Source organism: Thermobia domestica, chromosome 15 (genome assembly GCF_964235325.1).
Source record: "Thermobia domestica chromosome 15, izTheDome1.hap1.1, whole genome shotgun sequence".
NCBI classification, from domain to species: Eukaryota; Metazoa; Arthropoda; class Insecta; order Zygentoma; family Lepismatidae; genus Thermobia; species Thermobia domestica.
This window is the reverse complement of record NC_137468.1, coordinates 162,699,363-162,715,601: the sequence shown is the minus strand read 5'-3', so window position 1 is coordinate 162,715,601 and position 16,239 is coordinate 162,699,363. Positions and strand designations below refer to the sequence as shown.

General features: G+C 36.2%; 1 protein-coding gene across 3 annotated transcripts in view; it reads left to right on the top strand.

The window, feature by feature from the left end:
* The window catches only part of LOC145671329 (glycoprotein-N-acetylgalactosamine 3-beta-galactosyltransferase 1-like), a 301,114-nt gene that overhangs the window by 246,573 nt on the left and 38,302 nt on the right, over positions 1-16,239 (top strand). For all 3 annotated transcript variants that reach the window (XM_081740334.1, XM_081740335.1, XM_081740336.1), the window contains 2 exons: positions 5,985-6,103; positions 11,018-11,170. In XM_081740334.1, the coding sequence (XP_081596460.1) occupies positions 5,985-6,103; positions 11,018-11,170 (272 nt within the window). The remainder of the gene's footprint in view (positions 1-5,984; positions 6,104-11,017; positions 11,171-16,239) is intronic.

Sequence of the window (16,239 nt, the reverse complement as noted above, 5' to 3'; positions counted from 1 at the left end):
ACAGGACATTTATATGCAGTAAGGCAAAAAGACAAGTACATAAGAAAGAAACAATTCAATATGGCACATCAAACTATGAATTAGATGAACTTCTTTGAAGACACCTCATTTAAAAAACAAAATGTAGGAAAAAGATAACAAAAATGTCGGTGTTGTCAACTTAGAAATTATTTCTACATAAATAAAATCTTTTTATGTGCAAAGCTACAGGGTGCGGCACGTAAAACCGGTTCGTCGTAATATTCTGGTATATTGTGTTTTTGGCAACACTTAAATAATCTACCTTCCTACCAAGAGATGGCGTGTTGAGGTCGGGTCGACTTACGTGATCTGCAGCAGTCACGTGCAGCCGCAGCCAGTGAAACTTGTCGAAACCAGTTGAGAAAAAGACCTCGTCGTGTTAAGCCGGGTGAGTGTCAGTGTGTGATAATGCCGTATTCGATACCCGAGCGTGTTGCCATTGTTGAAGGGTTCATTCTCATTGGATCTTTTGTGAAAACAAAGAATTTGTTTCGGGAGAAATTTCCAGGACGTTCTGTGCCAGCAAAAAGCACCATTCAGGAATTGATTGAAAAATGGCGGCGTACAGGATCGGTTCAAAATGCTCCCAGGAACAGACGACCATCTGTCTGCACGACAGTGAACAGTGACGTGTATATGGGAATCCTGGAGGAGTTTTATACACACTTGACCGAAGAGGAGCGTCAGTTATGTTACTTTCAGCAGGACGGTGCAACATGCCACACATCAGCTGCATCATTGTCCCTTGTGCATGAGATGTTTACACCAGAGAGGACAATCGGCAAAGGCTTGTGGCCTCCTCGGTCACCAGACTTGTCCACGTGTGACTTTTACTTATGGGGACTGTTAAAGGGAAGAGTATACGAAACAAATCCACACACAATTGAAGAACTCAAGACCAGGATCCAGGATGTCACCAATAGCATTACAACACAAGAACTGACAAAGGTATATATGAATCTCCTCAATCGTGCTCACATGTGTGTTGAAGTGGGCGGAGGACACTTTCAGCACCTGCTGTGAAGGTGAGTAGTCATATTCAATGCATTACATTTCATTTATGTGTTGTAGTTAATCATATTCAATACATTACATTTCATTTTATGTGTTCACTTTACGGGCCGGTTTTACGTGCCGCACCCTGTATTTGTCAATTACTATGTATAAAAATGAACTTATTAAAGGTATTTAGCATCTACTGTCCAGTGAGAAAAAAAAAAAGGCGGTATGGCATACCACCGCATACCGTCTCACTTCGACCACTGGCACCATCTAAACTTATAATTTTCAGCCATATTGGTTGTTTAAAAATGATTCTACTTTCGCATGTTAAGGTAGTGGTTTCCAACCTTTTTTGATTGATGACACACTTTACTGAACGCTCACATCACGACACACTTGTTATTATTATTATTAATAATAATACTAATAATAATACTAATAATAATAATATTAACTAGAGTGCTCGAGAAGTATTTAACCGTTTCTGGGAAGGAGCACTTGAATTCAAATTAACTAAGAAGACACGTAAGTCAACGAAATTAAAGCAGTTGGACATTACCGCCCTCCATGTCCAAGCAGAATTGCCATCTCTCTGTAATGTATCTGAACACACGCCTCAAAATTACGGGGTAATTATGCGCACTGATACCGAAATGTGACTTCTTTGTGTGAGGTCTCATCAAGAGCCAGGCATACTAAATGAAGATTAGGGATTTTCATATCATAAGTACCTTCAGAAAATAGCTAAATGACGCACGGAGTCTAACAAAAAAAAAAAAAAAAAAAAAAAATGTCTAAACTCTTTTGAAATTCGTAACAGAATTTAACAAGTAAAACAACCAGAATTTGTCATAGTTTTACTGTAAAGCTACAGCATACTGTTATTCTCAAATCAAATATTTTCACGCTTAACTATACTTCACACATGTCTTGAATTCTTTCCTTCGACCCTAATCTATTCGGTATTGTTGGCTACATGTTGGTTGCACTATTTTGTTTCTAGTACAAGCAGGGATGTAATGGGGCGTATACGGGGATATACCGCGTATACCCACATAAAATTTTTATAGTTCAGCGTATACTCACTTTAAATTTACGAAAGAATGAGCCTATATTGGGGTGCGAATACGCCAAGGAGTGTTGCGTATACTCTATACCGGATATAGTATACGTAAGACCGTCTGAGTTCCAGAAGAAGCTGGACGCTCATACTTTTAGGGATTATTCATTGAGTATCTACGAACTTAGAAAGGGGGTAACAAACCCACTTTCATTTACTTATCGGGTTAAGTTCCAGAGTTGGGCGTCCGTTTCCAGCAAAATTTTTAAAATTTACAGGAAAGATATGGATAATTTGATCGTTTGTATGCTTGATAATGTATAAAAGTCACGAAAAATATGTTTATTTGTTATATATAAGCGGCTATAAACATGGGACTATACGGCGAGCGGAGGGAACTACTTGGCGCAAGGTAACCGAACAGTTGCATTGTGGGAAAGAAAAGAGCATTTATGTTATCAACATGGCGAATGTACAAGGGCAATGAACCAACAGTTTTAACATTTGTGAAGCAATACGTTGATAACGAGCAAAATCTTTTAAAAAGTTGTGAAGAACACGGATTAATGAACCTAATAACAAATTGCACAAAGTGTGCAAAGGAGATAACAGCGAAAAAACGTGGCGAAAACGGACGCCCAACTTCGGAACAAGTGCCTACTTATCCACTGATACGAAAATAAAAAAGAACGTACCTATTTGCCCTTGTACTTTATATGCTATAGCGCATTACATTATATGCAACAAGGATTTTGGTCTGCATCATGATATAAATTTAAAAATATTTAACATTTTTCGAATCGAAATCAACAAAATTTATTCTAGAAAGTAAAAATAGAATGTTAAGCACATATAATGAAGACAACGCAGTGATTTAATTTGGTAACGTATAAATATATAATATGAAGTATCCTCGCACACGGAAGACAGGGGGTTCTCATGTATACTATTATCTCTATACCTTTGAAAACAATCGAACGTATACCTACCAAAAATTCTAGCATTACACCACTGAGTACAAGAATAAAAGAATATCACCCACACCAAACATACACTTAAAATATTTATTCACAGATTAGTTGCCGTTTAAGATTAGATATGAGAAGGTGGAATTTCCACAATCCCTATTTGCTATGAGGCAACGGTAATAAGAGGGAATGATAAATATGATACGTAAAAATAGATTGTGGTGTAGCAATGTAAGCAGGTATAACTGTCAGCCACCTGATCCGTAACGATATTATTTTATCGTAGTTTGAGCCACACAATGAGTACACTAAATTGAGATAATGTAAAATGTCGTTTATTGTGTATCTTCTTTTTATATAAACGTTGTGATTCTTCGAAGGTAATTTTGCATTATATATATAACCTTACTTCTGTCACCATAGCAATAACTAAATATATCGTCTTGGTGATGATAACAACAACACATTCATTTATTTGATATATTGATTTTATAATATATATATATTCTTTTTTTCTTCTTTTTAATCCAGCTGGCTAGTGCATATTTTATATGCAAGATCAGACATTTTGCCCAAAGAATAAAGTTAAAGATACAACATATCGTTGTACAGGGGTGTCATTTAGGGAGGGCAGGAGGGGGAAATTCCCCCCGAAGAGTTTGAGAAATACATATTCTTTAATCCATTGTCTACTAATATACTAGTACAAAACGTGAAAGTCTTATGTCGGTGGTGTCTTACCCTCTCCCCAAGCGAAGTCTGAAATAACGCCCCTGATTGTAAGTACTACAACGAAATGAAATGAAATCTTCGAGTTTGACGTCCGACGATTGTAAAATAGGCCTACTACAACGAGCAGAAGGATTATTAGTATTACTTAGTATATAATACATTATTCTGTTTTTATTCAAAATATTGCTTTCATTCATAAATTACATAAAGTTTTGATTGAAAATGTATTCAACTGCCGCTTAAACAAATGGCTAGAAATGTGCAAATTTAAACGAAGAACTGGCCAGAATTTTAAATAATAGCTAAACTACGTTTTTACTAGCTAAATACCATGTGAATATTTCTGGATTTAGCCATAAAGTGGGTAAATTGGCAACATTGATCACAAGCCAATACTATTACTTGATTCAATTCTACGGATATACATACTATATCTGCTATTTATTTGGTTTCCTTTTCAAATGAGTCGTCAGACCTATTACCAATTTGTAATAATAAAAATCGTCGTTAGAGCAAAACTTTTTTTTATGCAAGGTATTCGTGTATTTATTTTATCAAGGGGGGCGCGGTGGCTCAGTGATAGAGCGTTCACCTCTGGTGCTTGGGGTCCCGGGTTCGATCCCAGCTCCCGCCAAGTAAACTTTATGGTGGACAAACACCGTACTCGTGGGTTTTCTCGGGGTTCTCCGGGGTTCTCCCGTTTTCCCACCCACTTTCTTCATTCCACCATTTCAATCATCTCTCATAACCACCGTCTCCTTTAGCCTAACCGGCATATCCGTGGGACGTAAAGCTCAAAGATTTCATTTCATTTTTTTTTTATCAGGCCTTGTTTACATATTGTCTAACTAAACATAACAACACACTATATGTAAGACTATGTGATAAAAAAAAATATATAAAAACACGAACAGGTAATAGTTTCAACACACTAACTGTGTTTTCGTCATACGTCCATTCCTGAGAATATTGGAAATCGGATGACAGAGCTAGTGTGTTGAAATTGTTACGTGTTTGTTTTATATATTTTTATCCCATAGCCTTGCTCAGTGTATAGTTGTGTTTTTAGTATTTCTGTATATTTATGCATACTAAGCTGACTTTTACAATTTATATTTTTGCGAGGAAATTTCTTTGGCAAAAAAACTCATTCAACACTCGAAGATGATCATTTATGTTAAGATTTTAATATTTGTTTATGTCTAACATTAGGATAATTTTTCTAGGAATTCATGGATGCGTACTATGTTATAAAGTAGTGCCGAACAAATCTTAAAATCCATGATTTTAAGTATGCTACCCCATTATGAACAACGAAGGGGAGAGAAGGTACACAGAAAGAATATATATATAATTCAATATCAGGCTTGAATCTCAATATATTAGTTTGCAATTCCAGGTCAACTAACTCTTATATCTTTATTTCTTGATTTTCTATACATCTGTTAAAATTAAAAAGAAAACAACTTGTTTCCACCTTCAATGATAAGAAACTTCTTTGTGGAAAAGACAATATTAGTTTTCATATTAAAACTGTGATAAGTAACTAAATGGAACAGGTCTTTGCTACTGTTCGAGAATTGAGTTCTTGTATTTGACAGCAACAACCAATTCATGCTGGCATTTGTTTGACCATTTGCTTTAGCACTGTCCATGTGACCTTAAACTAATGCGACCTAAACATGATTTATGAGTGTAGTTTTCAAATAGAAGGTCAGCTTAGTCAATTTAACTAAGAAATAAGTATTTTAAATAAAATAATTATGAGCGATTTTGCCGGCCCTGGTACGAGGTTGAACATATGGTAGAGCCGGCCCTCTGGTGGGACGGCTTCGACCAAATCTTGGTCCGAAAGTATGTCCAACAGTATGTGTTTGCAAGTCAAATATATTGGTAAAAAGGAGAATGGAAGGGAACAAAGTAAAAAAAAAAAAAAAATCGCATCTCATAGGTGTATGAACTTGTTAAGAATATTGCAGAATACGTAGTTTTATACATGCATATTTGAGACGATAACAGGTAAAGTTAACTGAATAATTTAATGGAAACCAATAGCACCTCGTCTAAAATATTGATATAGGGACTCCCATCGGAACTCCCTGAGTTTAAGAATTGAATTTCAATAGTATAGCTTATTCCTGTATTTGAATTACAGTAAAATCTATTCGAAATAATTCGTATTCTTAACTCGTTATTTGCAGGAATTTGGCATCAGTGGAAGGTCACCATGGAGATCCCCATCATCACTCCGATATCTTAGACGCTGCAGGACCAGAAGAAGACGTTCATTTTCATAGTCACGATGAAGAATTTCATAAAAGTTAGTATTCTTTAGAAAAAAAGCTCTTAATACTTTTGATTCATGTAGTAGAGTAGTTAAAAAAGCATAGTTGATTGATTTGAAGTTTAACGTTTCTTTCAGCATCGAGCTTAACATGAGCTTCCACCGGGAATCGAGTCCGGGACTTCCACGCCACAGGCGCGTGTGCTAACAATACAGCCAGTAGGAAACTCAATAATAATGCATGTTTATAGTGACCGCGACAACTCGTGAAGCCGAGCTCTACACGAATCACAGAACTGCTTTCCCTCACGTGTGATTCATCGGAAGAATTCGGTACGAATCGTGGAGTTGCCATCTGAATGCACACTTGATGAGAGGAGAAAAAAAAAGTGAAACAGCAGATATGTACAGCTCCGTGCTAAATTTTAAAGATATGGTGAACGAGCGAAAACAAAAACACCACATAAAGAAATATAACACAAACGGTAAGAATTATTCGGATTAAACTGTAACAATGATAGTAGCAAAAATATAAACAACAATAATAACAACAAAAAGAAACTTAGCGGCAATCCGACAACATTGCAGTGTTTGAAAATGTTCTCCGTATAGCACGAGAGACGATATTGGTAAAATTTCATGGAGAGGGGTTGTTGACCGGACACACCCTCGCGTTCTGTTGGGTGGTGAAATTAGTAAATCTATGTCAAGCTTCACGACTCCTCGCGGTCACTACAGTATGCTATGATATTACTATGGACACTGTATTGTCTGTATTTGACATCTGGGCTTAGTTAATACTTACTTGAAAACCTGAAATTGTTGAAATAAGTTATACTGCAAATGATGTGATGGCCGTCGTATGTGTAAGAACTTCATTAGCTTTGATAAGGCTTTTATAATATGCTAATGAAGTTTAGTTAAGTCAGTTTGTTACTGACAATACAACTTGAGGTAATAAGAAGTAGAATTTTTAAATTTTCATTTTTGTATCGTTAATCAGCAATTATACTCTCTGTTGCAAGATAATATATGGCAATAAATTATTTACGAAATCTCATTTAACACGTCTCTGTTCAAGCAACAAACGATCTTTCAGAAATCTTTTTTTTTATCATATCTCTTATCAAGGTTGAGCTTTAGTAGATTAACAGATTTAGTTATAAATTTGTATTTTACAGTGCTCTTTTTAAAGGTAAATGTTTAAAAGGAAGATATTCACTTTAAATTCGGATTGAAAAATCATCGTTGGTGCTAAAAACCGTTTATTGTCTGAATAACCGAAAACCTCTGCTCCCTCTAATTCGAATCTTCGTAATTGCTTCTTTGTTTTATTATTATCTTTGTTATTTTTATTGTTAATCGTTTGTCTCCTTCATCAGATGCTTTGTACACTTAGGATTCGTTCGAATTTCGAAGTTCATGTTCTTTGGCTGGCTGTCATTAATTGCTAAGAGCGTTTTATTTTAGGTTACACTTCAGCTTTTTTTTTTTTTTTTTTTTTTTTTTTTTAAATAGTGAAGGTTACTCGGTAACGAGCGAAACAAAAATTAAGAAAAATGTACACATAGTATTTCAGTTGTTGTTTCGTTTTATCATTGGGTAAATTTGAGCGTTTTAACTCGAATTTGAATGTTTCCCATTAAGAAGTAGCAAGAGTTGAGGCAGTTATATGTATTAAGAGCTTTGATTTAACAACGGCCGCAGTTACTTTTCATTTTATATATGTTAGGGATGGCCAAAGTGTTTCTGATTCCGGAAAATTTTCGGAAATTCACTTTCCGGATTTCGGAAAATTTCCGGAATTTCTCTAAATTCCAATTTTTTCAAATTCCAGATTTTTTCTAAATTCCAAATTTTTCTGAAATCCGGGATTTTCTAAATTCTGAAATTGGCCATCCCTACTATATATATATCGGGTCTATGAAGTTTCTTTTGGAGGAAATGGCACAATAATTCAATGTAAACGATTAGATACGCTAATGTAACTGTACTGATGGAAGCAACATGGGGCATACTAAAATTGTAATTTATTATATTAATACTCGATTTCCTTATGGAGTTTATAACATTTAGATGGCCCATGAAGCTTCTGTCGGTATAGCTGTCTTAAAACAAATCTGATCAACGCACTAAATATGTATCTTAATAAGACTTGTGTTAACAGTTCGGCAATGTAACATTGCTTTCGTCACACACTTTATGTAATGAAGGCTATGTGTTTGTTACATTGCCTTCGTCAGACACGTTGTCTAATAAGGACTATGTTACATTGCCTTCGTCAGCACGTTATCTAATGAAGGCTATGTTACACTGACGAAACTGGTACACAAGAGTTATTAAGATAGATTTAATGCTTTAGTCAGGGTGTTTTATTAATAATGTCGAATATTTCCAAACGTATAGTGAATAATATACCCAATAAAAAAATCAGGCCCAAGATGTACAGGAATTAAGATATAATGTGCCGACAAACTGTTGGAGGTAGTGGAGGACATTAAATTAAGTAAAGTCAAAACCATTACCATTTCCACCTGAGAGGCGTTTAAAAGCTTTGAATGCACTGATACTATACCGAATATTCCAGAGATATTCGCTGTCGGATCAAAAGATTAGACATGAAATCGTAGCAGACAAATGCCATGACGTACAGATGGGAGTTGAGCGGTCTCCACGTGACAGGAATCCCTACAGTCAATGAAGAATCCATAAATGTATTCCCCATCTTGGTTATTTCTGTTGCACGGCAACTGTTCCGCTACCATCTGTACATCATTGCATTTGTCTGGTGCGACCTCCTGTCTAATCTTTTTGTCCCGAAAGCGATATCTTCCCGCGTTCATGCGATATTTGGCATTATATGGCGCATTCGAATCTTCCTCTCACATGCAAATGGCATTGCTTTTGACCCATGTTCATTGGACAGCCTTTGCTTAATTTAATGTTTAATGTCACGTCCTGCGGTTCGTCGGTCGCCAACCTGTATACGGTATCGAAAATTTTTATGGTCCATGTTAAGTCGAAGCTCGTAATCCATACTAACCTATCCATTCCTGCTCCTTATGAAAGATACTTAAAGGAAGTGCTGAAATTTATTACTCAATAACTATGTACTAAAATTCACTTATTTGCGCTCGTCAGTCACATTATCCGATGTGTCAGGTGAGGACAATAATAAATTTTCAGAACTGTAATACGTGTCATTGTGATTAGATCTTTAGGCAGAGTTCGTTATTTATTTACAGTTGTAGCTAGTATGAATAGCTAACACTGCGTACACGAATAGTTAGCGCGCTGGTATTTGGAGTTCTTAGTCATGGATTCAGTTGTATCATATTGTCGGCGTTAACGTAGTCATGTAGCACCAGGTACTTGGATTAACAGCTAGTGAACTACAGTGTTGAAAAACAAAAGTAGAAGCTTGAAGTGTTTATTTCCTGACAATACACACGTGAGCTTCCTAGTCGTTCGTAGCTCTTAGCATCAAACAGGCTTGTATCCAGGGAGGAGTTAGAGCTGTTCATTTTTTATCTTCTCGAAAACAGAATATTCTAGATGGGATGACTCTGTTACCGTGGAAGAGAGGTAAAGCGCTAATTTGGGACTTTACATGTTCAGATACATTCGCTCCTTCCAATCTCCCCTTTTCTTCGATTCAGGTGGGAAATATAGCCAGCCGAAATGAAACGGAAAAAAGGAGAAAATACAATAATCTTGCGGAGAAATATCATTTTGTAACTATTGCTATTGAATCCAGTGGTGCATAGGGCAGAAAAGGTATTAACCTTATAAAAGGAATAGGCAGACGGATCACGCAGTTATCTGGCGATGACAGAACAAGCACCTTCCTCATACAAAAAATAAATATGGCAGTTCTAAGAGGCAATATATATAATTTAATTGATTCAAAATTTGTCTGATATACAACAATATTAATTTAATGTTATGAAGATATTTCTGTCAGTTGAGGTCTGATGAAGATAGCGTTTTGTTATTGAAACTGTTATGACTTCTTTTAATTTTCATAAATATTTACGTATTCTAGAGAATGTTTGAATTGACTCAAAACTAGATACGAAATCTTTGATATTTTATTTACCAACTTAAATCCAGTGTAACAGATTTTGCTTATTTGTGCGTAATATGGTACGCTTCTTGCTAGATGCATCAAATATCTCCCATAAGGCACAAAAAGAAAAAGAAAAAAAAAGTAATTGAATTGCATTATGTACCTTTTTTTTTAAATAAATATTTTATGTTGATAATGAATCATCATATCCGTGCATTTCTGTCCGTAGTATTTGTCATTGCACAGAGAACTACATCTTTGTTATCTTCTGCTGTTACATTCACGGTAGAAATAATCTGAGTATTTTTTTGTAGGTACACTCATGTCCAAAATGATTGTCGCATATCTATAACTGTCTTCTTGTAAGAATATAATTTAATAATGATTTTGCAGGGTACTTTTAATACTGGTACTATGTATATAATCGGAAATGTATATTTGTGGTAAATTTCAAGAATTATAAATACGAAAATTAGAATGAATAAAACAGAATGTTGCTAAATGGACAAGAGAGTTTTATTTTCATTTTATTGTTATTTACTGCTCTTTTGACATTAAATTTGCCACATACATTTCTTTGCCGTTTATACACATACTAACATTATAAGAAATATCGGGCGAATTCGTTATCAAATTATATTCCTACAACAACATATTTATAGACATGCGACAATAATTTTGGACATGAGTGTACAACTTTAGTTACTACTGAAAGGTTAGTTTATTATTGATTCAGTTTGTATAGGGAGAATACATGAAGTGCAGGTCAATATAGATTTTCGTGTAATTACTCTGAGAAGAAATGAATATTTCCTTCATTCATTCATTGAATTGTAATTTTTCAAGCTAAATGAAACTGAAATATTTCGTATTTGTTCCAGATGAGGATGTAATAGCAAGGAAGCTCAAGGAGAAAGTGAGAGTCCTTTGCTGGGTTATGACGTCCCCCAATAACCACCAGAAGAAGGCAAAGCATGTGAAAGCGACGTGGGGGAAGAGGTGCAATGTCTTGCTCTTCATGAGTTCTAAGAATGGTTAGTTTGTTTCACATGCTAGCAATTAGATTAATTATTTTACTTGGTTCTGTAATGTAGGTTTATAGTGTGTAGTATTAATTTAGTTCGAGAATGCGTTAAATGTTTATTAATGCCGGCATTTTCAATAGGAACCTCCACCTTGGTCAGCGTCTTATTTATTTACACAAACCCACACTACGTTTTAGTCACATCTCATGACTTCCATTATATAATGCAAAACCATTTCCTGTTAGGTTAATCATATATATATATATTCGCTTTCCGAGTCTTTGTCACTATCTAAAATAATTTCATATTAGACCAGTGGCGGCGATACCGGCTTCGGGGCCCCCCCGCATAAACTGAACAAAAGGCCATGTGTTACTCGAACTTCATTTACAATTTCTATATGCGTACTAATGTACCATTTTACAATGTTAACAGTATTAGCACTATGATTGCAACTACTACGAATAATAATAATAATAATAATAATAATAATAATAATAATAATAATAATAATAATAATAATAATAATAATAATAATAAATACAGCATAACCACGGTTAACCGAACTAAAGTACGAGGCTTATTTGGGATTTTTTTTGTTTGTTAAGTCATGGACATCTATTACCTTGCCTATACTACAGTATTTTTTATTTATCTGAAATGTATTGAAGATCATGTAACTTCAAAACTCTCTTTGTAGGCTACACTTACGTTCTTTATTAAACTTAAAGAGCTCTATACTCTAGTGCTTAGAGGGGCGCGGTGGCTCAGTGGTAGAGCGTTCACCTCCGGTGCTTGGGGTCCGTGGTTCGATTCCATCTCGCGCCGTGTGGACTTTGTGGTGAACAAACACCGTGCTCGTGGGTTTTCTCGGGGTTCTCCCGTTTCCTCCCACTTTCTTCATTCCACCATTTCATTCATCTCTCATCATTACCGTCTCCTTTAGCCTAACCGGCATAACAGTGGGACGTAAAACTTAAAGATTTCATTTCATTTTTTTCTAGTGGTTAGAGCGTTGGATTCATATCCATGTGATTCCGGGTTCAATCCTCCGCTGGAGTACTCCAAATTTTTGGCGTCTGTCCAGCGTCGTGAGGAAAACTGGAGAGTGATGTGCCTGTTGGGGGAGAGTGACGCAACGGGCTAACCACCTGTTCGTCACTCAGGTGGTCGTAGGTCCACCAGTCGTTAACATATGGCGTTGGGGCCGGCTCACGACTTAAGGTCTGTTACGCCAGTGGTTTCAGTTTTTAGTTTTTGTAAGTTAAATGAAGATTATTAGGACTACAGTACATCTATATGTAAAAATGAAATGAAATCTTTGAGTTTTACGTCCTACGCTTATGCCGGCTAGGCTAAACGAAATGGTGATGTTGGGAAATGAATGAAATGATGGAATGAAGAAAGAGAGAGGAAACGGGAGAAGCCCGAGGAAACCCACGCACATGGTGTTTGTCCACCACAAAGTTCACTTCTCGCGAGCTGAGATCGACCCAGAGACTCCATGTACCAGACGTGAACGCTCTACCACTGGGCCACCGCGGCCGGCCCTACATCTATATGTAGTTAGTACTGTAATAGTTTATCTTTATAGCATATGGATTAGGCAGTCTAGCGTGTCCCCGTCCTCTAGATTATTCCCGTGCAGTACAGTACATGTTTATTAGATTTGCGATTTCGGATAGTTCGGGTTTCGGCTATCCGGAATTATACTGTAACTACCTTCCACACAGAGGAAAAATAACGTAGCATATTTTTGTGTACTCGTGTAAATTGCGTACAGTACTCTCATTGCCTATAATAAAACGGAAGGGAAACACTTCTTGTATAGGCACACACATGATAAAACTAAGGATAGGTATTGTAAGCATCATTATCCCTATACTTCACTTGGAATTGAATGGAATACAAAAATTTTAAGAACTGTTTATACAACAACCTTTAGTTCTTCAGGAGCAAGAATTTGTAAATAATTTTACCCATTTTATTTCTTTTTTCATGTTCGATGCTCAAAATGGCAAGCGCACGCAATCTACCTTTTCTTATGGTGCTCCGTAAATAATTATTGATAATTTTTAATTTTGAAGAACCTCTCTGCTGCAGTAGTTGTGACAGGAAGTGTGAGGTACAGCTGTCAAGTCCGGCAGTAGTCAAGTCCGGCAAACTACTCAGTAAGCAACTGTCTTCTTCAATTAACAAGTTGCAGTTTCTGGAATTGTTTTTTTGCTAGATATTTCCGGTAAACACGATAATTTATTGTAATACACGGTAATTGTTGCCTAAGATACACGATAACGAAAATATAGCATAATAGACTAACATAATAATATACAAATGTTACACAGGAAAATAAAATCCTTGGAAAATTGTAAAGAGCAACCTGACATTGATATTCACAATCATACTTCATTATTTAATTCAGTGAAACTGTTAGAATTAGTTATATGCTGTGTAGAAACGCTTTCAAAATGCATTAAAGTTATAAATAGCATGTAAAAGATGCCTTACTGAGCGTACTTTGTAGGGGCCCCCTCAGGTCCGAGGCCCCCCCGCACCGCGGGGTCTGCGGGGCCCTTATCGCCGCCACTGTATTAGACCAAAGTAACCAATGAGAGAAATTAGCTCAATTGAATAATATTAAATGTGTCCTAAGCAGCAGTCTTGGATTGGCCAGGGCCCCACCCTGAACTTCGTTTTTTTTTTATGTATAAATCTTTAATCCTTATGTAAGTATCTACAACATAAAAAAAGAACTACGAAATTCGGGTCTATATCAGATACACGTTACTGAGTACTGCTAGGATAATTACACATTTTGTATATTACATATATAAATATATATTTAAGGATTTTTAACGTAAATTGAATATTTCGGTTATTTATGCTGCTACTACAACTAAACGCTAAATTTTTCGAATAGTTTTTGTATGTATTGAAAGTAGTAGAAATTAAATGACTCTGTTGGAGAAACAATGAGCTATCGTGTTAGTTTTCTTGTTGACTGACTTATTGACCCTGTAGTTTGTATTCCATAAATAAACCAGTTGAGAATGCTCCAAGAGCATTGCCAAAACGAACTTCAAAAGAATGGAGAGATGGAGCGGGAAGGATAACTGTGATTTTTCCTACATGTAAAATTAAATCTTTTTATCCACACCTTCTTCTCTTTCTCCCAAAATATCACCTATCTATGACTTACGGTTCCCAACATATGGCTTCTTAAATCTCCCGAAATTCTAACTTTATTTGCCAATATCTGGGGAACGGTGGCCAGTTGGCCAGTGGCCACACCGGTTAATATTTGGTACCAAAATGTTCACCATCCTCTTAGGTATTGGTCAACACCAATATGATCTCTGTATGACTTACGATTCACGAGATATGGCTCCTTTAAATCTCCCGAAATCCAAAATATTTTTTGGCCAGTATCTTGGGAACGGTAAGTTTTAGAGAGATGATATTGGTGTTAATCAATACCTAAGAGGACAGTAAATATTCTGATACCGTTATTAACTGGTGACAGTGGCCACCGGTTACTATTTGGTACCAAAATTTTTATCATCCTCTTAGGTATTGATCAACATCAATATCATCTCTCTACAACTTATGGTTCCCGAGCTATGGCTTTTTAAATATCTAGAAATTGGCCATTTTTGGCCAATATCACGGGAATTGTAAGTAATAGAGAAATGATATTGGTGGTAATCAATACCTAATAGAATGTTAAACATTTTCGTACCGATATTAATTGGTGACCACTGGATAACTGGCCATTGGCCAAATCACTGGCCAGTTGGACAGCGGCCACCGGTTACTATTTGCTACCAAAATGTTTACCATCCTTTTAGGTATTGATCAACACCAATATGATCTCTCTATGACTTACGATTCCCGACATATGGGTCCTTAAATTTCTGGAAATCGGCCTTGGAACAGCTAAAAGGAGTGACAGCGTATCTGAGATAGGGGCAGTGGCTGATCCGGGGGGAGGGATCGCTCCCCCAGTAGAGGAAACTTTTTTATTTTATATATATATATATATATATATATATAAATAAAACCCATTCCAGAGTTTGAAGCTCTTAAAAGTAGCTCTAAGTAGCAGTATGACAACCCCCCCCCCCCAGAAGTCGGTCCTGGATCTGCCCCTGGATAGGGGTAGTAGAAGTAGAACTGAATCTATCGCTGTACAGTACCATCGTGGAGGCCATCTTCCATTCAAGTTCAAAATGTTTACTAGGAAAAAGGTCATCTGATGCATCATTTTGGGATAGCTCTTCACCACAAATACACGTTATTTCTAATTAATGTTGACTCATTTAATAGTTATTACTTTCATAATATCTGCTTATTAACTTACAATTGTGTTTCCGAACTTACAAGATATCTTTGCCTCATGATGTATACTGTAAATCAGTGGTGCCCACCCCCCCTTATGTCCATGACGCACCCCCCCAATTGTCTATCCGTAGGTGTTCTTCCATGAAAAAATCTTCTTTTCGATTAATTTTACCCCCCCCATCAAACATATTTATATAGATTTTTACCCCCCCCAAATATTTCAATGACGCAGTTTGCGTCATAGCCCCCCCTTGTGGGCACCCCTGTGTAAATGCATTAAGAATTTGAAATTGCGTGTGGCACCATTTAATATTATTTGAGCTAATTTTCCTTATGGATTACTTCGGTCAGATATGAAACCATTTTAGGGGGTGACATTTATAAAAACTCGGAAGTCAAAAAAATAAGGACCACTCTACTATATATGAGCAGCTTGGGGGAACATAATTGTATGTTACATTTTCTAACTTTCGAGTAAACTGGAAAACAATATTCAGCATCCGACGCAATTTAATGCAGTGACACACATCAAACAAACTTTCCCTGCCATCTGGAGGTACACCTTCGAAACTAAATTACCTACATACTGTTTTGTGGTTCGATCCCAACTCTATCCACCTAATAACGGATGTGGCGCTTACGATTATGTTCATCTGAGTCGCTTATATATTCAGGATGAACCATATATTTTGAAATGTGCTTGTAACTTTTAAGTAATTGATAAAAGTCGATAAAAT